The sequence below is a fragment of the Scleropages formosus genome, chromosome 24, assembly GCF_900964775.1.
Source record: "Scleropages formosus chromosome 24, fSclFor1.1, whole genome shotgun sequence".
NCBI classification, from domain to species: domain Eukaryota; kingdom Metazoa; phylum Chordata; class Actinopteri; order Osteoglossiformes; family Osteoglossidae; genus Scleropages; species Scleropages formosus.
Genome location: NC_041829.1, coordinates 3,420,534 through 3,447,382, shown reverse-complemented (window position 1 = coordinate 3,447,382; position 26,849 = coordinate 3,420,534). Strand labels below are relative to the sequence as shown.

The following is a 26,849-nucleotide window of genomic DNA, read 5'->3' as shown; positions in this document are numbered from 1 at the left end:
GAACAGTAAACTCATACAGTATTCAAGTAAGTACTGTTAAAGATCAAGTAAGTACTCTGTACTGTAAAAGGTGTGCACTGCTACAGTGTTTTCCCTATAATCATCAAATATCATTTTTTCAGTGAAAGCATGTAATAGAAACTGTAACTGTTTTATAACTTCATACTTTGAGGTGCAGTATAATTTATACTGTAAGTCCTCCATGCCACTTTGGGTCCACTGACGTCATTGCGGGGTTCCCGTGTTTTCCAGCGGCACGTGGTCACGTGGTTACTGAAGGCGTATAACCGGGATCGTGTGTGTTGGAGCCGGACTCGGGTTCGAACTATTCAGGAGCGTGTCTAAAGGGGTGGCACGGGGTGCCACCGGCCCCCCGAAATATGATTGGCCCACCCGGTGCCCCCACAACGCCATTGGGCTAGAGTACTGTCAATCTGACAATGCTCAAGGCCATTGGATCAGAGTGCTGTCAGTCGCTGCCTGATTTGCAATGCGGAATCGCAGTACCAAGTATTTCAAACCAGAGCAGAGGAGAAACTCGAATCAACCATAGACCACGTCTCTGTTTATGGTATGAACACACCCAATTATATATTTTGAAATATGTGGACTGGGGTGTTCTTTTCTGCTGCAATAATATGTATAGGTGAACTCCAGCACAGCAACACACAGCACTGTGTAGACTACCGACGGTGGAAGGCTAGCCTCATCATCATGCCCCCAGGCAATACGACCCCGGTATAACGGCTTCAGAAGCTCCCTAGTGAGAGTCCCATAATATTATGTAGCTAGTTTAGTTAGCTTAGGTAACGTAACTTGGACAGACCCCCCCCCCGTGCCACCTCGTTTCAAAAATCCTGAAATTGAAACCACCCCCAGTGCCTTCTGAATCTCCTGTTACTCATATTTCTAACTATGTAGCTAGTTATTTCTTTTCAGTTTTTTATTTTCACTTTTTCTCTTGCTTACTTACTGGCTGTGGAGCTGATTTATGGTAGTTTTATGCTCGGGGGGGGGGTGGTGGTTCTAGGGATTTAAAAGGAATCATAATTCCTCAGTGTTTCACTGTGTTCCAGCCCGCTGTAAACCTGCTAAATAAAACCATATGAAGCAGCTACAGCAGTGTAACAGTAACATTATAAAATTGCGCCATCCCAAATGTCACAGCGGACCAATGTTTTTAATAGGGCCTTTTTCAGGTTCATTTTGTAACATTGTCTAACATTTATCATAGTTATATTAATTATTATTTTAATCTTTTTCATATTTCGTACGAACATTGGAACTCGGGGCCATGCAGCGATCGCAGCTCCAGCGGCTCGCGCGACGCGTGCGCGCACGAGACCACCCGCACATTAATGACGCGGTAGTCCCACCCCCACCAGGCGCTCCGCCGCGAGAGCAGAAGCGACGGGTTTCGCGCGAGCCGAGATCGTCCGCTCTTCTCGTCCATGTGCTCTTAGGGCGGGAGAAGAACAGCATCTGAGCATCTGGGTAGAAGATGAGCGGCTCTCTGCTGCTGCTGCTCCTCACCTTCATCCGCCTTCAGCTCTCAGGTGAGGCTCCATCACTGCACCTGCAGCATCAGCATCTGCATGTGGCCCTTTTCTACTGGGTGACTCCGAACATCTCAAGAAGATTGACATGTTGTTCGCAGTGAGGTGTGTGTGTGTGTGTGTGTGTGTGAGAGAGAGAGAGAGAGAGAGAGAGACAAACGCCACATCGCTTCAGTGTCGACAGTCACCGATTTGTTACAATTCATCCATTCCTTATACAGCGTTACATGGAAATGTGTAGTTATTGCAATCCTCTGCTCCTTCTATATGCTGTCAATTCATTGTGAGCGTGTGCGCGCACACGTATTTATCAACATACTAACCCTAACCCATTTACAATACAGTTAATTTTGCAGATTATTTAAAACATTACATTTTCAAGTCAGAGCTCCATCAGTATGATGTAAATGATTTTTAAATGGGGTGGATTAGTATATCTTTTTTTGCCCGTATTGCTGCTCATTCGTCGCGTCGACTGGATGCTGGAACATGGAACGTGGACAACCAAACAAAGAAACAAACGAAGGAAGGAGCAAAAGAGCTTCACGATGCGATCCTTCATGACATGCAGATTCTGACACGTGTGACAGGGAGCGTGCCGCGCATTCATGGATAGAGGGCGTTATATAAATGGGGCTCTCCAGGTTGAAGCCCCGGAGCTCTGCTGCCACGAGAAGGTGGGAAAGGGGAGCAAAGGACGCCTATTTGGGGCAATGAGATGCCGAGCAGAGCAGAGCAGGACACACACCTCTGAGGGCACGTGGGCGTGTTGTACGGTATGAGCTCCATCCATCCTCATGTGCTACAAAGCAGCGGGTAGTACAGCATTCTCACATGAACTGATGATCAGTTCCCAGGTGTGCAGCAGCGCCCTTGAGCAAGGTACCTTACCCTGAACGGACAGGGTAAGAATACTGTACCCTGCTTTATAATGGCTTCATCATTCGAACAGTGACCATGTAACCCTGTGAGCATGCATTTAGAAAAGTGGTAACTCATGAAAGGTTCACATTGATTGTTTTAAGACTTTTTTAAGTCTGTTTTGAGTTGATATGGCATCGCGGGTATGTGAATGTGGCCCACGTAGCTGCGGTGTCCGAGACGCACCTGTAGGATGTCAGTGCAGGTCTCCTCTAGGTGTTCTGTATGTGCTGTCAGGTGTGTTTTTCTCCTGAGCACAGGATTGGCTGCTCGACCTCAACTGACAGCTCCGTCCACCAATAGGAGGCATCATCTGAGCATCTGTTACTAGATGGATATATGACACCCGCCTTCTGCTGTGCCAAGGCCCAGTGCAGTTGGAACAAATGAAAAATCTCTGGGCTGCCGTGGCTCTCACTGCTTTGTCTTAAATTGCAGCGAAACAATGGATAATGTGTTTAGATTTATCTCCAATAAACATTGTTGGCTCTGGGCTTGGCTGGTTTCTATTTCCGGTGTGTTTGAGGCGCAGGGTTCGCGTTAGGGAGCGTTCTGTTGATCGCAGTGACCCTTCAGCTATCAGCCCCAGTGTGATAAGTACAGTACTCATCAATTTTTCAGAAAGCAATATTTATAACTCTGAATTCTCACAGTGTACTTCTGTCTTACTGAGGACATTGTTCTAATGGATGGATATCTGGTTAATGAGGCTGAAGTGTAAATAACCTTCATTGGATGTGATCTGACTGTGCATAAATGTGGCAGTGTTCATTGCTAAAGTGTTTTTGTACGTTCTCTTTATATTTTTGTGGGTGTACTGCATGTGCTCTGGTTTCTTCACACAGTCCAGTTCACCTGAAACATGTCTTTGGTGCTTCTAAATTGCTTGTAGCAAATGTGTAACAGTGTGTCTGTGTAATTGTCTTGTGCTGGACTGGTCTCCTGTCCAGGGTTTACCCTCCCTCACCCCCTGTGCTTCCAGGATAGGCTCCAGACCACAACAACCCTGTATTGGGAATGATGGAGTCATTTAGAGCACCGTCTTCTTTACATTATTGTGTTTTTCTTTCAAAATAGTTAAAAGTAAGTTTCTAAGAGTAGGTTGGATGTTATCTTTTGCTGTTTTAGTATCTAAATGAAACTCAGCTATGCTCCAGATCCCTGTCATGTGCCCAAAACCATGTCATGTGTTTTTTAGTATGGTCCATTCTTGTTATCATATGCACAGGAATGCTGTATCTTATTCCTGTTGTTACCCAGTGTCTTGGCAGCCCGTAGCTGTTGGTTGGAGGGGGGGCAAGGACTCATAGTGCTTGTCATTAGAGGACAAATGCTTAAGTTAATTACACAGAGTGCTTCTTCTTCTTCTTTCTGCTCATTCCTTGAGACCTTCAGGTGTTCCAGAGCTCCAGATTAGATAAGATGACAGTGACATGAACAGAGTTCTGGAAAGTATGAAAATATAACAAAATTCCAAGATTATCACAAATCTAGGTTTACCACAATTTGCTTAGATGTGTCTTAATTTTTTGGAAGATGTGGTGGCCATGTAAAACCTTAAGCCTGTACTCTGCACATGGTTTATATTTTGTAGAGCACCGCATGACAGGTAAAGGCATTTGTGATTTATACTTATTTTATGATCACATACTCACCATTTCAGATTCCTGTTTATAGTCTTTTTTTTCTGCCATGTTAAGTGTTAGGGGATCTGTATTGCTTATTAATAAGGAATATTTTTGTCAAATTTTCTGAAGGTCTGTGCTCTGATGGAAGTATTGGTACAAAGTGTACTGCAGGTTGCCAAAGACCCGCTGCCCTGGGGGCCCAAGTGTTATAAAAGCAATACACGGTCTTATTAATGCAGTGGCTGGGAACTGCTGACTATGGCACCAGTTGGATCCACCCCAGTTCCCATTGGGGTTGGCCATTTGCGCTCCACTAACAGACGCCACCCGAGGGAATCGCAGCTAAAAGAAGGCAAAGCAGCCGTGAGTAGGCTCCTCCTGCTGCGGAGAACCTGGCTCCAACTCACAACAGATTGTTCTGCTTGTGTTTGCACTTCTTTTTCTTCTTTCTTTTCCAAATGCATCACTGTGCCGTCTCGGATCCTGGGCTACGTTTAGTACAAGCAAGCTGGACTACCTTCTCTTGGCAATATTCTGTTTATATCACTAATACAGATACTCCTCACTTAACGACCAGCTCTCCGACCAGTCGGTATTGTACGCTGTACGAGAACTTTGGTCGTGGAAACGGCAGCGCGGTGTCTCAGCATCAAGCATCTCATCTCGCATCACCCTTTCTCAGTCTCAGTCTCGTTCCCACAGTCGGTCAGTTTTCACTACACTAGCATTCCCAATCTCCAAGACTACATATTTCGTCTATAAATTTGTACTTTATTGTGCACCCCATAGTACAAGATTTCGGCGAAAAGGAAGAGCATGACTTCACCTATTTTTATGTTCTGTAATATGTAAGAGTTATGCAATTAAAACAAAGGTATCAAGTTGGAGTTTCCTTTAGACCTTTTCTTTATTCAGAATAAATAAAAATGATTACCTGTATTTACAGTATGCAAACCTAAGTAATGTATATTAGAGCTGATTTCCTCTGTTCTGTTTATTACAGTATACAGTACACTACTGTATAACATTTGTAAAACTACTAAAAATGTTATAAATGGTGCAAAGGTGACATTAAAACAATATCTAAAGATGGTTAACACAAACCCGCTACCAATACAGTATGCTTGAAATATCGGTAAGGGGCGGCTCCTCGCTTATCGACGAATTCGCTTAATGACCTAGTCGTAGGGACGGAACTCGGTCGTTCAGTGAGGAGTGTCCGTAACGTCATTTTTAGAATAAATGACTCAGTCTGAGTCAAATGGCTGCGTTTTTGTGTACGGGTATTTGGTATTAAGCATGTCCTGATATGCTGCAGAGCCTTCTGTGAGTCATGGCGGAGTGTGACGTGCTGCAGTTTTCTGTGTGTGTTCACAGGCTGTGTGTCCGGGGACCTTGACCCTCTTGCGACTGGACAGAGGTCCAAATGGCCCGTCTTGGTGCACCGGCATGTGGAGGGACCAGGGAAGAGCATGGGCCTTGGGCTATTAGGATGGAGAAGGAGCGTTGTGCACCACCTGGTCCCGCCCCAACGCAGAGCCCTGTCCCTGGACCGATCCCACGCCAGGATCGGTAAACTGCGGCCTGCCGCCATTGTGCTGCCCCGCTTTCCGGAAACGCCGCATGAGCAGGGGATCAACTTTCTGGCGAGGACCGATGAGGACATACGGGTGGAGAACGCCCCCATCTCCGTCAGACACATTGTCACAGTGGTAGGTGTCCCCATACACATCCGTGCGGGACATCGCGGCGCCCAACATGTCTTTACACTGATGTATTGGTGACGAGACGGCTTATTTACAGATATTTTTGTGCTAAATCTGTCAAAGAAAATAAGCAAGACCAGACCAAATAGTGTCCAGTTTGCTACCCATGTCAGCATGTGGTGTGTGCGTGTTCGATACAGCTGAGTCGTCCCCTTCATATCTGATCTCTAACCATGGGAGGAGGACGTGGACTGTCGCAAATTGCCGGGTTTCCTCAGTGGCCTTCAGTACTGACAAACGCAGCAGCAGAAGAGCTTTAAGTCAGTGTGTCCTGTCATCTATGTGTGAGCTGGGCGTTACATCTCAGAGGGTAGTGTGTTTCCACCCACTGAGTGTCCTTCCTTTAGGACTGACGAGGAAAAAACCGAAAAGGACATCGGCAGCTTCTCGCAACTGTTGAGAACCAGACTCTGCTTCAGAACAGGGTGCTGTGCTTGCCTTTGCTGCTCAGTTTTCTTCTCCAAATGCATCATCCTCATGTCAAATTTTGGGTGACTTGAGTATGTTTATTATACAGGCTCTCTGACTTGTACTTCTGAGAACAATGATTCCCCCCCCCCCCCCCCCCAATATAGGACAATACTTTTGTCTTCATCACCGCATGCTCATTGTGACACACTTACCTCCACAGTGGGTTATGCAGTGGTTAGGTAACCAAACTCGACCTTCATTTTTTTTACACTCAGATATGAGGGCACCGCATTGCAGGGCGAGACGATTTGCTGTTTTCCTGACAGCACCAGGACATTTTTACTGTGGATTCTGTTGTTGAAGCAGACATTTTAACGGACTTCCTGATCCCTGCTGACAAAGATCATGGGCCACAAGGGAGAACATTCCTGACGGGTACCACCATGTTAGATGATCAGCTCCCCCCTCTGCCGCTGGATTTCCTGGCTCACGACCTGCCAGCATTTTCCCTCTTAGTCTTTGGGTGGCACATGACTCATTACATTAGTGCAATTTAATAGGCTTTGTTTGTGGCAAGGTCTGAGTGTTTAACACACATCCATCTCCAGAGTGCTGAAGGAGAGCAAGTTAAACTGATTATTTAAGATGAGGTTTAGGAGGGGGTGTCTCTCTTTGTTGTATTATGTGTCTATGCTAGAGGTTTCCATTGTATTGTGAATTATGCAGCACATATGGGAGTCAACCCTGATCTTGGTGTTAAGGTTGTTTGTTTTGCTGATAAAATCATTGTTTACGAGTTCGGCCACGCTGTCGCACCGAAGGTGGTGTACGGAGCTGAAACAAAACGCATAATCCCGGAACGTATCTTGCAGATGCAACCTTGATTTTGTCAGAAGCAATGTAAGGGTTTACATGTGTATAACCATAAAGGAAGTGAACTTGATGTCTGGTACATCTCGCTTGTCAATATTAACAAATGAATTGTCTCATGGGATGGATAGGAGGTGCAGACTGATGCTGTTGGTGCATCTTTCTGTTGGGTTCTGTCTAGGGAAGCAAGTTTACCATCACAAGAGCTGCTTGTATCTTTGTCTTCATGGAGATGAAGATGGTTAAACCCATCATTTTGTGAGACTTCACACATTATGAAGTCCGACTGACAAAGTGTCATCCTTGACAGAATGGGGGGACACTGAAATGCCTGAGTATTTTGGGAGTGGCTAAGGGGGTCAGAAAACACTCAAATATCTTGAAATTGCTCATGAAATTGAAGTCAAGAAGGAATTCTAGCAGTCCAGCAGGCAGATCTCTGCAAAACTATGGTCCCCATCCTTTGGTGGGGTATTGATTGTCATATTCTGGGTAGTGTTTCAGGCTTCACTCCCATGCTGGAGTGGGAGGTATACGACACCAAGTGACTTGATACTTGCCCTGGTATCTCCTTAGTGCAGATAATGGCTTTGGGATCAGGTGTATTAATCATTTATCTCCATACACTTTTGACAGATTGTCTGCAGAATGGTCCATGGGATAATGGGCACAGAGCATGGGCTTTAAGGTCACCACACTTGCATCTATTCATTTAGAATGGAGTCTGAGAACAATACTAAAAGGAGACATTTGGTTGCAGACACATGATTCTGGGGTACAGTCAATTTGTCTCACACCGCTGTATAAACAGCATACATTACATGAGTAGCTGCATATAGGGTTATAACATATTCATTCAGCATGAAGGACATCGGGGAGAAGTGAGTCCGAAAGACATTTCCGGGGGTGCAAAATGTTGATCAGACTGAATGGGAGTGTAATGATCCACAAAACTGAGAAACATCTTGAGAGGGCTTCAGCAGTTCTGAGTGGGAGAAGGAGGTCATTCCATCACACTGAAACCAGAACAGAAAAAATTTTTTGCTTTGATTTTGGACCTTTTGTGTGTAGGACCACCAAGCAGCCAGAGGTGGAGGAAGCAGGTTGTAGGTATCAGGAAGTAGATGTGTCAATAGTCATTAGTCTTGTAAGCTGGAACCAGAGTCTTGAACTTGACGTGGTCAGCTACAGGCAGCCAATGGACAGAGGTGAGAAAGGGCAATACGTGGGAACACTCTGGTAGGTCAAACACAACTTGTGCAATGGCATTTTGCATTAGCTGGAAAGGTTTGAGGGCAGAGTCTAGAGGACCAGATAGTGTTGCAGGATATCACCATTGACTGGACTGAGACTTTCATAGAATTTCTTGTTAGATAAGGTCCAGTCGTCCGTAACATCCAGTGGCTGTATCTGGATTAAAGTTTCGCTGTGTTCAAAGGACAGACTTTCTTTTGACACAAATCTCAGATTTGCTGTTTTGGTTTGATTGAACATTATCTGGAAGCCCTGTGAAAGGTGCTATAGGACAGTTGGTTTTTCAACTGTTGGGATTTCTGTTGCAGACTGAAGCACACTTCAACGGAGAGAAACATTGTTACTGTGTTTTAACCCATGCAGTGTGATCAAGAAATGCAGTAGCACAATTGATTTGTGGTAGCCATGCTGCCCTGATGGCAATCTCAGGTATGTGTTCATACAATCAAGCTCATCACTGAATGTGATGGTGCTTTTGTTTCCAGACCAGGAAATGAATGGGGATTATCTTAAATCTGCCTCGTCTCTGGCTTTTGCGCGTATCTCTGTCTCTGTCCACATTCTCCAATTTCCGTTTTAATCACCGCGCTTTTACCAAATGCATCATCTCCTCTTTTTCCTCGGAGGCGATTATTTACCATAGATATTTCATACCTTGGGTGTGAACAGAGCTGCTGGACTTCCAGTGGGACCTTCTCTTCCATCAACTGCCATAATCATGTCTTTGGTTTTTAATCGTATCATCCATCTCTGAAGCTGGGTCACTGTTTGCCACGTAGGACTGGATCGCACAGTTTTAATTTCCTGACTCATGGGACAGAAGATGTTTACAAGCTGAAGGACTGGCAGGCGAAGATCATGGCTTTTGATGTGGACACAGCGCACGTTGAAAAGGCATCACTGTCAACTCAGTCTTCTTTTTTTAGCCTGACATAGAGAGACGGCCTCAAACAGGGCGCTCTGGGCGGTTGTGGACTGACACCTGTTACTGCTTATGGGTGTCAGTGGGAGGTGGGTGCAAGCATAGTGGGAAATGCATTCCGGCAATGGCAGTTGCAATCTGCTCAGCTCCACAGGTGCCGTCCTGCTTATCTAATCACTGAGTGTGCTGAACTGCAATGGCAGAAACCCGTGAGCAACAATGGTGCAAAGACCCTTTGCGAAAGCTGTGTTCACTAAGCACCTTAGAAAACAGACATCTGGCCTATTTCAGTATGGATGATGAGGCTTCTGGGGGTGCGGTGGCGCAGTGGGTTGGACCACGGTCCTGCTCTCCGGTGGGTCTGGGGTTCAAGTCCCACTTGGGGTGCCTTGCGGCGGACTGGCGTCCTGTCTTGGGTGTGTCCCCTTCCCCCCTGTGTTGCCGGGTAGGCTCCAGTTCCCCGCGACCCCGTATGGGACAAGCGGTTCTGAAAGTGTGTGTGTGTGTGATGAGGCTTCTGTGGGAGTTGTGAGACTTGCCGTGCTTTGCGTAGATTTTTATGCATTCAGAAGATGGCTTTTCTCCAACATACAGCTCACAAATCACAGCGCTTTCATACATACATGTGACTGCTGAAGCAGTTTGTTCAGTGTTGCTCTTGTAATGGGCACATATGTTCAGGTAGCTACCTATAGAAGCGCTATACAAATGGGGAAAACTGGTGCCTGGTGGTGGAGTAATTTATGAAGGTTTCAGGAGCTAATGGGGGGAAATGAATGTGAAAGAAATGGCTGTTGAGACCCTTCTTGAATGCTGGGAAGGACTGAACAGTTTTAAAGGACACAGGGAGCTCATTCCACCACACCAGGGCCAAGGCTGAGTACTGACGGGCTTTACACGTTGGAGACCTTTCGAGTGGCCTGAGTAGGTGGCCAGAAGCGGAGCATGGTGTTTTGAGCTGTATGATCCCACAGCACACACACACACACACACACACACATTTTCAGAACCGCTCGTCCCATACGGGGTCACGGGGAACCGGAGCCTACCCGGCAACACAGGGCGTAAGGCCAGAGGGGGAGGGGACACACCCAGGACGGGACGCCAGTCCGTCGCAAGGCACCCCAAGCGGGACTCGAACCCCAGACCCACCGGACAGCAGGACCGTGTTCCAACCCACTGCGCCACCGCACCCCCTTCCCACAGCACTGACTGCGAAAAAGTGGAGACCTTCAGGACCACGGATAGTGGAAGGAACCGTGGCGCACTTCAGCACCGCAGACAGCTCCTCTCCGCTCCCTGTATTCACTGAAGAGTTGTAGCCACGGCTTCCTCACTAAATCTCATCAATATACCCTCCTCTGGCAGCTACATCTCCAGAGTGACACGTGGCTGTCTGCCTGCTAATCTGTACCATTAAACACTCCCACTTCCCACTTCAGAGGCGTGTGGAGCGGATTGCATTAATCCCTTTCAGCGGCGTGAGATAGGGGTGACTGCTTCAAGAGTCCCATTTAATTTAGCCAGGATTAATAGACGGGCGCAATGCGATACAGGATTCTAAATGTTCTTCTGTAGTCCCGCTAATCTGGTATGTGAACGGGCCTACTCGTATTCAAGGGCGTAAAAGACCTGATCACTCCTTGCACCCAGTAACCGCTCTGTGCTTCTTCACTTTACACCCCTTTTTTGGTCACATTTCCAAGATGTTCAAAATTAAGTCTGTAGGTTCATGGTTTTACTTCCAAAGAGTTGGAATGAGCTCCCTCTGTTCCTCAGGACTGCTGAATCCCTCTTGAACATTCAAGAAACCTGTATATTTTGAACCAGCTTCTCTCCTCATCACTTTACAGCTCCATAAATTTTCCTCACACCATCTGTCAGGATCACCTTTTGTTCTGCTGTCACACTCAGTTCTATAGGCAGCCACTCATGTAATGTATGCAGGCAAAAACGGTGGTGTCAAACTGTTTTGATAATAGCGTATGTGGATCTAAAGGTTTTCGCCTGTTGAGAAATCCGCTGGAGTACTGAGCTGTGGTGAGCACTTTGGAGAGAAGCATCTGTTAAATGAATCAATGTAAATGTACCGATTGTGCAGTTGTGGGAATACCAGCCCCCTCTGCACTCACACTCCCGAGCTGGTGGTGGCTTCCTTATTTAAAGGAGCTAATGAACACAGATTTTTCCACTTAAAAAGGTTTCTGCAGATGCCACGGCGGTGAGTTCTGACTCGTGCGCTCCCACTGCCACAATCCCGTGGTCTCACCAGGAGGCGAAGGGCTGCTCGTTTGTGGCGACGCCAAGCTTTGCCCAGTGCTATTCCTGCACCGTCCTTCTCCCATCCTCGCAGCGGACCCCACTGACACAACAGTGGCGTGGCGAGCACCAGGCCTGTGGGACCGAGCACCATGTGGTCCTGTCGGGAAAATTGATTTGAAAATCGCCAGGACACACAGTGAGTGGGAGGGAGGGAGTGAGGCAGACAGGCATGAAGGGAGGAAGGGATTCAGACTGAGAACAGTCTGTTCGCTGATGGAGCTGCTGAGCGCTAAGCAAATATTTTGCTTAAATGTGAACATACGCCTCGAACAAATGCCTTGTAATTGTGGCAGAGGAGTAATGCAGCATACATTTAAAGTCCTTTATTTTGACAGGTTAATGTTGTTTAGCAGATGTTAACAACGTGCTGTGCAAGACAGTAATATTTGAGTGAGGTTCACTGACACATTGCAGGGGTACAGTACAGGGTATACACACACACACACACACATTTTCAGAACCACTCGTCCCTTACGGGGTCACGGGGAACCGGAGCCTACCCGGCAACACAGGGCGTAAGGCCGGAGGGGGAAGGGGACGCACCCAGGACGGGACGCCAGTCCGTCACAAGGCACCCCAAGCGGGACTCGAACCCCAGACCCACCGGAGAGTAGGACTGCGGTCCAACCCACTGCGCCACCGCACCCCCATTACAGGGTATACAGTGTGTAAAAAAAAAAAAAAAACATAGTTGGTCAGAACATATACTCATGCACAGTGATCAGCCCACCCATCATTATTCCTGGCGTCTGTCCAAAAATGTATTCTGCCACAAGGAACGAACAGGTCGTGTCCTTTGGATGGAGCTGTGCACGTGTGGCTAGACTCACTGTGTCACGTGACCATGCTCCCTGCAGGCTCCGTCGCCACGGCAATCGGGCTAATGGAAGCAGAGAGGCTTGTGGACGGAGCAGGAGGAAGGTAGGGGCTGAAGGGGGAGGGGGATGGATGCAGAGCGTGGCCAACACACTGCCCACCGATGCACAAAAAGGGGGGCTACAAGAGAAGAAAATTAATGGCAGTTGGCAGCCATGGCGCCTGCACTTCACCCTTTGGGTCTTCTGTAAGAATAAAGAAAAAAGCACACTATCCAACTGCAGTTGCAGCAGGATATCCAGGAAGGTCTGTCCACCATTCCATCATCCATCGTGGGCTGGACACCTCCAACTCTGTGGTGCTGCAATGCTAGTGTTGAGTGCACTGGACCAGTTTTTGCTACTGACATGGAGCATGTTCTGTCTTTCTCCCTCTTTTTTTTAAAGGCACTAAATCAGTGCTATTGAGTGGCATCTCCAGGCAAGTGCAGTTTCAGCATTTCCGTGGGAGATTTGAAAGCAACTGTCCCAGGGCTCGCTGTGTGCAGAGCTTGATCCGCCACTGAAAATGAGCTGTGTGCTTTCAACAGGGCCCTTTCTGTGCACACCGCTTTGTAACCCTGTATGGGTTAATACTAAACTATTAAGTGATCCTGGCAACGTTCTTATTTCTTAGGGTTTTTTTTTTTACTTTCTCCAAAGTGTCTGACTTGTACACCTGCGTGAGGCTACAGTCACACACAAAAAAAAACAAAGAGCAACTGCTAAATTCCAGCAGCAAAATGCATCTAGTGGGCCTTTTAGTTACGAAGTTCTTAAACCTCAAATTGATTCTCAGGCTTTTACAATACAAATTGATCAGTGCAGTTGGGGGGGGGTGAAGGGGCAGAAACAGGGTGGAGTTTGGCGGGATGAACATGTTTGTGTGATACAAGAGGTGGCCACTAGAGGGCAATGGATCCATGCTCTGACTGAGGTGTGAGCCTTCACCCTCCCACCTCCCATGACTGTACATGTCCCCTGTGTACAGTTGACAGGTTGCGCAATGTCTGGAAGGTGTAGCACAGTCTGCCTCAGTGTGGACGAGATTAACAGGACAATGGAGGAAAACGCACATCATGGGTGTTACATCCCGCTATCGGTCAGAACCCAGTGAGCTTCATTTCTGCAGGTGCTCAGATGGATGGTGAATGGTGCCGATCCCCCGCCCCTTTCAGCTTCACGCTTGGTGCATCAAAATCAAAGTGACACCAGAGGAAGGTGTCGAAGGCAAAAACACACCAGGCCGGTCCGTGTGAGTGTTTGAGGTCGAGCAAAGGTCGTCCATCTGGGTTTGTGTTTGCGAGGTCCGATACGACACTTTTTGTTGGAGTTCGCCTTTCTTCACATTCCTTGTTATTTAGAGCTTATAGTTCCTCCGTCTGATAAAGGAGGGTGGGGTGCTGGGGTAAAGTGAATGTAATTTCGAACAGTAAAACGCAGTCGGGTGGAGACTCGGCACAGCAGGATGCAGGAATTATAGGTAAATATTGTTGGGTCACGCTGGACATCTACAGAAGTTCTTGTTTAGAGCTCAAGACCGTTCCGGTTTCCCTCTGCAACTTCCTGTTTATTATAGGATATTTTTGATCACAGAACAGCAATGATGTCCTTCAGCAGAGACTGATGGCACTGAATATATACAGTATACATAGACAGTACACGCACACAAAGTATATATTCAAACTGTTATAAATGTTCAGTTTTTGCGTGGAAGTGCGATGTCCTTTTTCAAGCTGGTCATGGAGTTGTAAGGACTATGATTGTACAGGCAATGATGAGGTCCATCCTGAACGATGTGAAACGGTTAATGCTCTGGCTTCCTTGAAATGGAACGAAGCACATCCTGATCCAGAGGTGTCTGACCGTTGGCCTTCAGTGGTTATGGTTGAACTTGCAAAAAAAAAGGTTGTAGATCCAAATTCAAGAAGCTGAACAAGCGGGGGCCACGTATGCTGTCTGTGTGCTTAGAGCCCAGGCCTTTGGACTTGGGTTCTGGCTGGTGCGGCCACTGAACTCTGCCTCTCGAGCCATTGCTTGTCTGATGGTCTGTGGATTGAGTCTGCTGGAGAACCGGTATTGAAGAGGTCCTGTGCTTTGTTGTGTGTGAATCAAACCAACTGCCCTCTTCTTCTTGTAACTCCCCCCACCCCACCCGATCACCTCTACCATCATTTTTCCACAGTTGTTTTCCGGAGTGTTCATTTGCAGTAATGTGGGGTAAATCTGCGGTGAACTTCAAAGACCTGGACTGAGGCCTTTTCTCGCGACGGTTCAAAGCGCACGACCTCGATCGGCCCTCCTCCTGCGAGTGTTCTTTTTAGGTTCCCTCCATTATACATGACAGGAAGAGCAAGCGTGCTCACCTGACAGCTCTGGCACATGGATGGCTCTGCAGGCACTCTGCCCCCCCCCAGCCCCCCACACTGGCCTGGTTTAAACACAGCACTGCGCTGCTCTTAGGCAGTCTGTCCATATCAATACCGCAGTGAAGAGTAACTTACATTTTCTTTTTTGTTCTTTTTTTCATTTTTGGAGCGTGGATCTTCACAGATAATTTCCTGATTCTGAAATGGAGATTTTGGTCAGGTCATACATTTCTAGTCTTTGAGGGCATCCCCCCCAAAAAAAAAAAAAAAAAAGAAAATAAGGGTGTGATTAAAACAATTTCCCAGTTTCGGTTCTTTGGGAGCAGAAAAATGTTGGGTGGGTGTGGAATGGCAGGTTTTTTTACTTTCTTTTTTCCATCGGAACTGTGGGGAAAACAGGTGACGGTCGATACCGTGACAGTCCTCCTTCACACATTGGTGGTGGGGGGGATAAATAAATCAAAATGAAGCTGAAAGGAAAATCTGGTGACAATCCAAGCATCCAGTGTGGGGGCAGAAGTTTGTCACATCGCAGCTGAAGTCCTTCTCACTGTGGCAGCAATGTGGCAACAAATGCATTTTGTACACAGTCTACTTTGAAATAAGTCTTAGAACTTTTTGATCACACCTCGCATGCATTTCTTGCCCATGGTACTCGGGATTCTCAGGATTTTTCACATGCAGATGTGCTCAGTGAGGTGCAGAACCGCAGCTGCTCTGCATGATGTAGCTGGAAGAGCCTCTGGGTTCCTGTGGGACTCCCTCCCTTTAAACCCAATGTGCCATGTTTAATTCATCACGCACACACTTTCAGCCGGAACCCGTGGCCCAGTTCTTCTGCAGCCCTCCGAACAGAACAGCTGGGAGAAGGGCATCCTCATCCGTCAGTGCAGCCATGGGGGTCTCTGTGCTGAGTTAGGCAGGTGAAGACTTTATAGATCCAGGAGGATCATATCATATGTTCTCCATTGTCACCTCATCATAAGTGATGACAGACAACAATGGAAATAATAAATTCTGCAAATAGACAGCGACTCCAAATGAGTTGTTTTTTTTTTTAAAAAAAAAATAAAAAATACAGGTAGGTACCAGCAGCTCAGCAGCGCTGGGGCAATAAGAGGCCAGTACCATCGCAATTCATTATAGGGCCTAATGGCTGATAGCAGGAGTGACCTCAGGTGGTCCTTTGGAACGGCACAACTGGACTAGACTGTTGCTAAAGGTGCTGCTCGTTTTTATCCAAGGAGACACTGAGAGGGTGACAGTCACTGTCTGTGATGGCAGCAGTTTTTTTTTTCCTTTTCCCCCCTCTGTACCGGCTTATTCAGATTAATACTACGGTAAGGAATACACCGGTTTTGTATCTGTACCTCGTAGCTTCCGCACGAGAGTCCGACACGGATGCGCATTGCTGTAACATTTGAACACGGACGTAAAGTATAGACCCCACGTGCAAAGTGAAAACAGCGTAAAGGTGAAACGAGGAACACGGGACAAAGAGACACACAGTAAATTCTCACACACACGCACTGTCTGAACTACTTGTCCCATCCGGGCCCACAGGGAGCCGGAGCCTAACCCAGCAACACAGGGAATAAGGCTGGAGAAGGAAGGGACACACCCAGGACAGGACGCCAGTCCGTCAGAAGGTACCCCAGGTGGGGCTCAAACCCCACACCCACCAGAGAGCAGGACCCAGTCCAACCCACTGCACCACCGCATCCCCTTAATTTCTCACTAAGGTGAAACGTGAAACGTGAATCGGAGTGGGACTTGAACACGGAGGTGTGATGAAATACCGTACTGGAACTTTGGACCTGGACTGGAGAACCAGAGGCAGGAGTAGACAGGACAGGCAGTTGGGACTGGAACATACACACTTATGGAATAAGACTAGAGAAACAGGTAACTGGGAAAAAAAAAAAAAATTTAAATTTAAAAAAAATTAATTTTAAAAAAAAAATTGTAGGTATCGGGATTTGTCTCTCTCTTATGCACCTACTTGAACAATGAACCTCGGTGCAGCAAGTGGTAGGGTTTGCTTGAGACTTTCATGTCTGCAGCTATGTCTCCTTCTCTTAATGTAATGCATAAATTGTACTTTTGTTGAGATGTACGTCGCTTTGGACAAAAGCGTCTGCTAAATTAATAAATGTAAACTAGGGTTTGTTCAGAAATCGCAATGAAACGCTGATTAAAAACCCACAATCCTGCATCAGTTCTTTAGTCCTTTTATACTTGACTGATCACCAGATTGTGAACTGGCGTACTAGTCTGGGATAGTGGCACTGAGAGGCACCTCCTCTGGTCTCTAGGGGTACTGTCCCTGCGGGTCATGACATACCTAATGTCCCACATGTTGAGCTGTCACTTTGTTCTCTTAATTTAAAGTAAGTAAAAATGCTGTCAATGTGTTTATATCCCCAGTGAGGTTCCGCTCTGGACTGCTGATGCGTTTCCTGCTGCATTAGGTGTTGGATGACTGTAAAGTCAGAGCTGTACTATGGTAAGATGGCACCTCCCTGCTGCACTTTCAGGCGTAGGTTTGAATCCGGCTTAGGGCTTTTGTTCTCTCATTGTGTGAAATCCAAAGACTTGCACAGAATATCTTTGTGGTGAACTGCTTCCATACCTTCCCATAGCTGGAAATATACGGTAATGTGGTCACTGAGTCTCACTGAAGGGCCGTTGCCTACAGCGCTGCAAAAGCCAACACCGTAAAAATGAATTGGCTGTAGAGCTTCTGTACAGCTCTGTCTTTGTCATAACATCACACATCGCTGGTGTGACCACTGTACTCACGCCAGCCACATTATTAGGTACAACTAGCTAGTATCGGATGGGACCATCCTTTGCCTCTAGGTCAGCATGGATTCAGCAACAAGGTGCTGGATAAGTTCCAACTCAAAGCCACTTAGGTCACATTCTCATTTGTAGAGTTACTGGACCTCTTGACCCTGCCTGAGTGGCTTATATACAGTATAGGATCACAAGCATGTGACTCACAGTGGCGGGGCAAGCTGTATGTGTACCTAATAAAGTGGCCAGTGAGAGTAGGGTTAGTGGTAGTATCCTCTCTCCTGCCATTGTGGTATCCCTGGTCACTGTGCCCTGTAATGGGTGTCCACCTCAGGGTCCTCTCTCATAGCCCCCCCGATCATACTGTCCCTAAATTGGATTCCCTGTGTTACTGTAGCTCCTCTAACTTCCCGCTCTCATCCAATTACATTTGATTTCCTGGCCTGAAAGGTTCTTAAAAGCTAATTGGGGCCCAGCATTACTTGTTTGTCTATTTTGGGGGCAGCCTATAGTGGGGGGGAGCGTGGCCCCCATACCTCAGTGACTCTGCTCCGCTGTCCTGAGGATCTTTCAATGCACGAGGCTTCTGAACACGAAAGATCCAGTGTTTGATCCTTATTCTGTTACTCATCAACTTCGAGACATTCTGCACTTCTTACTAATTTCATGTGCATAGTTTCTGTCGACCCTGTGTCCCATTAGTTATTTACCCATTTTGCTGACACTTTTCTCCCAAACAAGTTATGTTGAGCTACTTTCGGTGATTTACAGCTTAAGTGCACTATTCAGCAGGACAGCCAGACTGCATTGCTCAAGGCTACTACAGCAGGAGGCGGGATTTGAACCTGCATCCTTTGAGTGCAAGGCAATGGCACTAACCACAAAATCCCATGAACCACCTGGGGCACTTTAGTGGTTAGAGCTGCTGCTGCCTTTGGACCTGACGGTCACAGGTCCAAATGCTGCTTCCATCCATACTACCCCTGAGCAATGTACTTATCTTAAGTTAAGGGGGGCACAGTGACACAGCAAGTAGCACTGCTGTCTCATAACGCATGGGTGGTGCAAGAGGATGTGGGTTTGATCCCTGCTCAGTCTGTGTGGAGTTTGCATGTTCTCCCTGTGTGTGCATGGATTTTTCTGGGTGCTCTGGTTTCCTCCCACAGTCCAAAAACATGCTGTTTAAGTTCCCCATAGTGTGTGAGTGACAGAGAGTGTGTTCACTGATGTAGGGTGAGTGACCCATTGTAAGTAGTGTATCTAGCAGTGTAAGTCAGTTTGGCGAATAAGGTGTGTAGGCTGATAGCACTACATAGAGTTCATTGGAAGCTGCTTTGGAAAAAAGCATCTGCTAAATAAATTAATGTAAATGAAAGTTGCTGTAGTAAAGTTACTCAGCTGTATACATGGGTAAATAACTGTAAGCATCTTAACATCGAGTCACTTTGGAGAAACACATCAGCAAAATTAATAAATGTGAAAAGGTACCTTGGCCACACAGCTCTTATTCATAGCACATTAGTTGAATATCTTACCATGGTAGTAAAGCAGGAATAGTAAATTTAGTCCCACTTTTCCTGGGTGAACAACTGACATGTGGATGGGAGGTGCAGACATTTAACATTCATTTATAATGCTGTTAAAGAAAATGTGTCCTTACACTGTGCTTACACTATGGTAAGGTAAACTGAGTAACCTTAACATTTCAGGTTTGAAGAGCCAGTTAGTGCAGTTACTCATGTTAACGTGATTCCTGGCTTCTGTAGTCTTTGCAACCTTGTAACTCCACAACACCTCCTGGTGACCCTCTGGTTGCCTTCAAAACAAAAACAAATGGCCTCTATTGATTGCGTGGGGCGTGATGCGATTACCCTCTACCCGCATGATAATGCTCGCAGACCCTTCAGAGCTGTGCTCAGATTATTTGCCCGAGGGCATGATTTCTGCTTTCTAGCAGATAAATGTTATCATAGTGCTCAGATCTTCCTGGTGATTGTTATCCTGCTGGAGGAGAGCAGAGAGGCGGGTTCATGTTGCCGGGACGTGTTATGGAGCAGGATGGAGGGTCTCGTGGCTGCAAACGACTGGCTGATCGCGGTGCCTGTGTTCATCTCACGTAAAGGTCATCTTTGGCCATTTTCCCTGCCTGGTACTTTGGAGCCCTTCCAGCCCATGTGCTTCGTACCAGCTCTGTGGTTGTGGTCCATTTCTGTTTTCAAAATACTACAGAAGGGGCTCTTATGAGTCATTGCTCTCTTCCCATAGATGTTCAGATCTTTGCCAAGTCCTATTTCTTCTCTTTTGAAGCTGATACATACTTTTGCAAAGGGATTCCTGGGTCGCCAGATGCTTTAGGTTTAGGTTAGTTATTCTAATTACTTTGTCAGTATTTCCTTGTATTTGTATCTCTACTTGGACCTTCATCCAGCCACTGACGGAGGTCTTCTGCCATGGCCTCTAGATTGCACGGAAATCACCACTATCGCTGACTCCAAATGCTTGTTACTGAAGCCCTTGAAGGAGCATTTACTTGAACTGTGATGCCAAACCACCTCACATCTTGAAGCACGCAGTGTAACCGTTGCTGGGCAACAGCTGCTGTTTATCCCCTTTGCTGCCTTGGTCTCCCTTTGTGGACATGGGTAGAGCACGCCATTTTGGTGGGTGAGCTGTTACTCATGTACACACACCCGGGCACGCATACACATTCACAGATGAACTGAGGTGAACCACAGACAGAGTGGGTAAAAAGTCACCCCTGAGAGTGATGTGGTAGAAGACAAACAGCCCTTAATTCATTAAACCTGCAATCAAAGATGGGATGGAGGGAATGAAAAATTGGATGTTCTTAGTCCAGATGTTCATATCTTTTCCAAGGCCACAAATGAGCTAAGAAGCCCATGAAGGCTAAGGATCTCTCCTTTAATAATGTTCATAAATAAATTTGGAAGAAATATTGCATTTGCTTTATTGCAGTGAAGACGGACTACCTTCACGTAGAGCTATCATGAGGTTCACAGAGCTCCTAAACCCCTTCACTGACCCCCAAGATGTCCATGAACCCCTGGTTAAAAACCCCTGCCCTAGGTGCTGGGAGGATGTGCTTTAACTGCAATGAAACGTGGATCCAAAAACCTTCTAAAGTCATGACTTAGTGGCACTTTACTCATACGCTACTAACCAGTGACCAGGTCCATGCTAACACACCTTCCACACATTTCTCCTCACAATAGCATGGCTCTGATCTTGTACAAAGACAATGCAGTAGCCTGACTTGTGCTGAAAAGATGTGGTTGGGCTTTAAAGGGTTTATACCGTCTGTGTTGACCCTGCACTGCAGTATGATTAACAGTCATCCAGGACCAACATGAAGCGAGAGACTGTAATCGTATTCTGGTGACACGTTACACCACGTAGCGCAGCGAACCATCCCCACAGATGGGGCGCATATGAAATGTTATACTCATCAAGTGGCAGGATGGAACAGGATATTGCTTGAAGTCATGGGGAGGAAACCAAAGTGAGAGGTGGTATAGTGTTTGTGACGGCGTCACACAATGTGGATCACAGCATCAACATAAAATGTCCAAAAGAGAAATTGGGCTGATGAATAACTCCCTTAAAACTGAAATCCTCACCAGAGGACTGAAAGATTAAATACATGTTAATGTGATCGAGTGATATGAATAGGAGAGGCTCAGTATTAAGAAGGAGCGATGCTAATTTGGTGGGAACTTTTTACCTTCTGCAAGGTCCAGTGACCATCTGAGAAACCTGAATTTTTGGGCTTTTTTCCCCCTTTTGCTCATCTTTTGTTCCTTGGGTTCAATGTGGGCCCTGTCCTAATGTAGGAAAACATTATGGCCATACAGTTTGGCATACTCCTTGTATGCACCTGGACAGGAGGTCCTCGTGCGTCACGGTATTTTCCATACTTTTCTAAAGAGGGTGAATGTGTAAAATTAAACACATTGATTAAAAATGTAGAAGTATTTAAAGTGATTTTCTTTTTTCTTTCCAAGCATACAATTTTTTTTTTTGCAAAGAATTTGCAATATTCCTTGCACCAAATCTTGGTTCAGATCATCAGCACTTTCTATCTCTAGTCGCAGGATATTGGATAAAATAAAACACAAATTGTTAAATATTTTGTGTATTTCTACTCAATACATAACACTTATTTATTTAATTGCTAGTAATCAAAACACATTTTAAAATGTTTCATATCAAAACGATATAAGAAAAAGGAAGTATATGACTGGAATGACAGTTATATGGCTGGACCCTGACTGCATGGTAAATTTTACTATATCCTTACCCTATCGTAAAACTACCTGTAATGGGTGAAAATTTAAAAAAAGAGAGAAACTTGGAAAGCTGTGAAAGTTTGTTGTGCTCCTGACCTTTGTACTGTGAGCTCTGCAAATCTAGTCAAAGTTGGTGGCATCCTCTATTCCTCGTTCCTTGAAAGGAGGAAAGCAGCAGGGACACGATGGCCTTTCTAAGGTGGGACTCACTCCCCCCCCCCCGATGTCATAAGTGCATGAAAAATGTGTAAGTGTTTAATCGTTTTTTTTATAACAATCTTTAAAAAGGGTACACAGTTTTATACAGCTGCTCACGTGGTGTGTAGACTGGTTCATATGGTGGGATGTGACAAATGAACTGTACTTTGGATCACATGTCTCTATCCAGATTGCTCCCTTTGTTGATGTCATGCATCATTGTGTTTTTGTGCAACCTTTCAAAGTGACCAAATGATTTACACACCTGATTCTACTTACCTACTTGGTGTAACCAATACAACATGGGCTTCACTTATTCTTGCACTACTTCCGTCTTTCCACTACACACATTTCTCCTAGACTCCTCTAAATCGACATACGGAACTGGTCATTACACACCTATTATATCAGCTGAGAAAGACTGATTCTCATCAAACCATTTCACGGTAAAACTACGGGACACAAGAGGTTCACATACTTTCAAGCAACGCCGTGTTTTAGTCTCTTCAGTTGTTAGTTCTGGCTTTTTGTCACTACTAACAGAAAGCAGCAGTTCCCCCCTGTGCCCAAGATGAGAGTCAAGAAGCTAATTTGGTGCTCATATGGACTGGCATCATCTGGAGGAGATCTGTGGGTTCTGCAGACACAGCGCTGTACTGTCCGCTGCCACTGGGGGACGCTCTCGCAGCTCTCCTGAACATCCATGTTGCTTCTTTGTGCAGTGCGCAGGGGGAGGCATCTGCTGCCAAGGGCCATGTGCCACCGGGGAGCTTCAAGTGGGATGGTGTCGCTCGCAGGGAAGCTCTTGACGGCGCTGAGCTGGAACTGCAGCCAGAGGTAGCAGGATTTTTGGTGTTTCCTCAGGCAAGTGGAGGGGAAAGGCAGGAAGGCCACAAGCGCCGTGTGTTTGGTACCACAGTTCTCAGCTCCACATCCTTGTAACCAAGCAACCGTGAGGTGTGTACGATTGAGGCATCTCTGCGCACTTGTTTTGATAACCAGCAGCAGTGCCGACGCTTCACAGCGAGATGCCGTTATTGGATCCGCGCAATTGACATCCTCGTTTTCCCGACGTGCCGTGGACTGCAGGAAAGCGCACATCTAATGATGTAAAATGGGCACAGCATAGTAATTTGCATATGTGTGTGCGAGTTGTTGGAGTTGAGTCATCTGGTTAACTGGTCTCTGTTGGACACATAGTGCAGCGTAATGCGGTTTTACTGGTGCGAGGAAGAGACGAGAAGCTCATCACAAGTTCTCGGCAGTAAGTCCTCACTGTGCATTTTGCTTTTTGCTCAAGGCGCGTGTGTGATTGGAACGCCTCACCGGCTGTGCAGTCTTTACCGTTTTAGTGGCCATGTTAGGTTGTCGTTGGGCCTCAGGACCAAATCGGGACCAGTTTAAGTTAAGTTGAACTCGTCTGCACCAACTCACCAAAGCATCACATGGGGTTGGCTTGAATGCATCATAGTGGGGGGTGGCACATGTCTGCATATGACTGCCAGTGTCCAGGTGCTGTCCTCTAGAGCAGTGGATCCCCAACTTAATGGAAAAACATATTTACATGTGAATGGGACAACCAAGGACTTTCCTAGAGGCGACCATGGTGCTGCTTCATTTTGTGAGTGAGATCCTCAAAGTTTACTAAAATTATACTTCCATCTATAATATGACATTCAGATGAAATGGTACTTAACACCAGGCTCCTCGCAGGTATGTCTGACACACGAGTATTGGACATGAACACACTTAAACAATATTGTATTGAGCATAACTACATGCTATTTTGTCCACAGCTGTTAGACCTTTACTTACTACGTATTGCAACGATTATTATTGTGCCAGTGAAGTAATCCCCTTATCATTAATATTTCTTTTTTGAGATCTTCCAACAACCCTCAGGAACTGCACTGTGACCCCCATTCTGGTTGTCACCAGGGGTTTGGGAACCACTGCTCTAGAATCAGTGTTTTTTAAAACCAAAGACCATCCTGTTGACTGTGGCCCATGAGCCCATAACTAGGTGTGCTGGGAATGACCCAAAGAGTAGAGTTTAGGTCCATTCTGACCAAAAGAGTGAAGGATCAGAGCCTTCTGTATTGGTAGGGAGTTCAAACCCATACTGAAGAACTTCAGAATGGGTCACCTTCTGCCGTGCTTTCCTCATTTGTTCTCTTTGCTGGCAGTCTTGAGTATCTCCAGGACAGGTTTCTGTCCTTGTGCAAAGGCCATGTTATTGAGGCACATAGACAAGTACATGCAATACACACACAATCATGAATGCATAAACACATTTAAAGAGCTTTCATTGAAATTACTTTACATTTATCTGTTTAGCTGACACTTTTCTCCAGAACAATTTAGAATGTTAAACTACTTAAGTGATTTACTCATTTATACAGTTGGGGAACTTTGTTTTACTGCATCTGTGAAGTCCCTTGGTCAAGGGAACTGCACAAGAAATTGGGATTTGAACCTGAGTCCAAGGTGTGTGCAAGGTGGCACCTCTCACCTGTTTTCTTCAGAGTTTGACTCTTACAGCAAGGGTCCCACATGCACTTATGGCAGAGGATTTCGGGGGCCTGTCACAATGGAGTCTTGAGTTTGCAAGCTGAGACCCAGGCTTGTTTGCTCTTAAACGGGGTCCTGCCGTGACTCAAGCTGGGCCACCACCTCATTTGGCAGCTCAAAGACCCTCCTGCAGCTGAACAATACAGACCATCTGCCTCTTTATGAGCTTCTTGGTTGTCACGCACCAGCCCCTACAGCACTGTGTGCTCAAATGCAATTACTGGTCTCATCATTTCAGAGTGAATATGGGTAGATGAACAGCAGAGCACGGTCAGATGGCAGTCCCTGTCACTCTGAACGTGTTTGATGTAGGAAGTCAAATGGGGATTTGCTACAGGAAATGAAGCTGAATTATGGCCTTGCCCCAAAAGCGTTCGGAGAGCTTGGCCGAGATCAGTGGGACTCTTTGGATTATTGTTATCTGTTTGGCACATGTGCCGGTCCAGGGGAGCAGTCATTATACCACGTTTATACAGCTGGATGTAAGTAGTTCAGAGAGAGATTGAGATTGGTTCTGCCATTTGGTGATGAAAAGAAACCATTGAATTGTAAACTCCGCATCATCACATATCCCCAAAAAATAATGTGCAGTCTTATTTCTATAGCTCAGTCCTGCCTTCATCTTAGCTGTCTGTGGCCTTTTAGCTCTAGCCACACACAGACTGGCGAAGCACAGTTTCATTATGTGGCAGATGTGCTCCATGGGGTCCCTGGGAGCCCAAACATCGCTGCTAGCCCTTGCAGTTCACTTGACCTGGGAAATATTTTGACAACAGTATGATAAAAAAAAGTCAAACTGCTGCAGAGAAGTTTTCATCCTGTCCTAAGGAGAACCCAGTTCATATGTATTTAATGGGTCATTTCCCTTCGCGAAAGAATTTTATTGTATCAGCAACATGTTTGAAAGGTATGGAATTACTTTTTGCAGCAAATGAATGCAATTTACACCCTCTTTTAATTATAGGGAAGGAATATGTGGTATGTGCCCAGTGGATCAGTCTGGTTACAAACACAGGTGCCCTTTTGCTACCTGTCGTGCCCTCCACCTTGGCACAACAAGGAACACCTGCTGCGGATCAGGGCACCAGCGCATAAAAGGAACGCGCGGAGCGAAGTCAGACGCGGAACCACGTTCTGCCTCACTACTCGCTCGCGTCTCTCACTTCGGCTTGTGGTCTTCCCCCGACCTTCCCGTCCTTGTTCCCACTCCTCGCCTTTTCTCCTGAAACCCAGTTCCCTCTTTGTATCCCCGACCTTTGGCTCATGTTTTGACTTACGGTTTTTGGATTCTCCTGTTAACGACGATCGTTCCTCGGTGACCCACGCCTGTGTTCCTGACAACGGCTTTCGGATTACTTCCTATCAAGCACGCCTCGGCTCTGCACTTGGGTCTGACAACTCACTGCCCGGTCGGAAACACGACGCTACCTGAACTCTCACTATCTGTATATTCGCTATAACAATTTGCAAAAAAATGGTACTTGGAATTCGCTGTTGGAATTGAAAACCTGCCATGAGGAAGCCCCACCCAAAAAAATGTCACAGTGTGAAAACAAAGATGAATGAGTCCAGGTGAGAGGAAGTCATGTGCTGCAGTCCGGACTTAGCTCTTCTCCTCATAGGATCGCATCTTGTGCTTGTGCTCTTTAGATGTGTTGCACATTATTGCTGTTATGTTCCCCACAATGTGAAATGTCTTCAAAGAAAGTGGAAAAGTCTGTAAAGAAAGTAAGTGAGCCTAAGCCTACTTGGTTGGGGTTTCACATTATTGTTCTTGTCAAAATGCAAGAATAGTTTCCTGCTGTCCAACCATTCATTGCGCAACCCGTTTTACATTTATTTATTTTGCAGACCCAGGGGGTGCGGTGGCGCAGTGGGTTGGACCGCAGTCCTACTCTCCGGTGGGTCTGGGGTTCAAGTCCCGCCTGGGGTGCCTTGTGACGGACTGGCGTCCCGTCCTGGGTGTGTCCCCTTCCCCCTCCGGCCTTACGCCCTGTGTTGCCGGGTAGGCTCCGGTTCCCCGTGACCCCGTATGGGACGAGCGGTTCTGAAAATGTGTGTGTGTGTGTATTTTGCAGACACGTTTGTCCAAAGCATTATA

The 26,849-nt window shown here is 46.4% G+C and overlaps 1 protein-coding gene across 1 annotated transcript in view; it reads left to right on the top strand.

Moving 5' to 3' along the window:
• Positions 1 to 1,389: 1,389 nt before the first annotated feature.
• Positions 1,390 to 26,849, top strand: part of ptprr (protein tyrosine phosphatase receptor type R) — a 72,020-nt gene continuing 46,560 nt past the window's right edge. The window contains exons 1-2 of the mRNA XM_018756095.2: positions 1,390 to 1,556; positions 5,483 to 5,817. Of these exons, the coding sequence (XP_018611611.1) occupies positions 1,502 to 1,556; positions 5,483 to 5,817 (390 nt within the window). The 5' untranslated portion in view covers positions 1,390 to 1,501. The remainder of the gene's footprint in view (positions 1,557 to 5,482; positions 5,818 to 26,849) is intronic.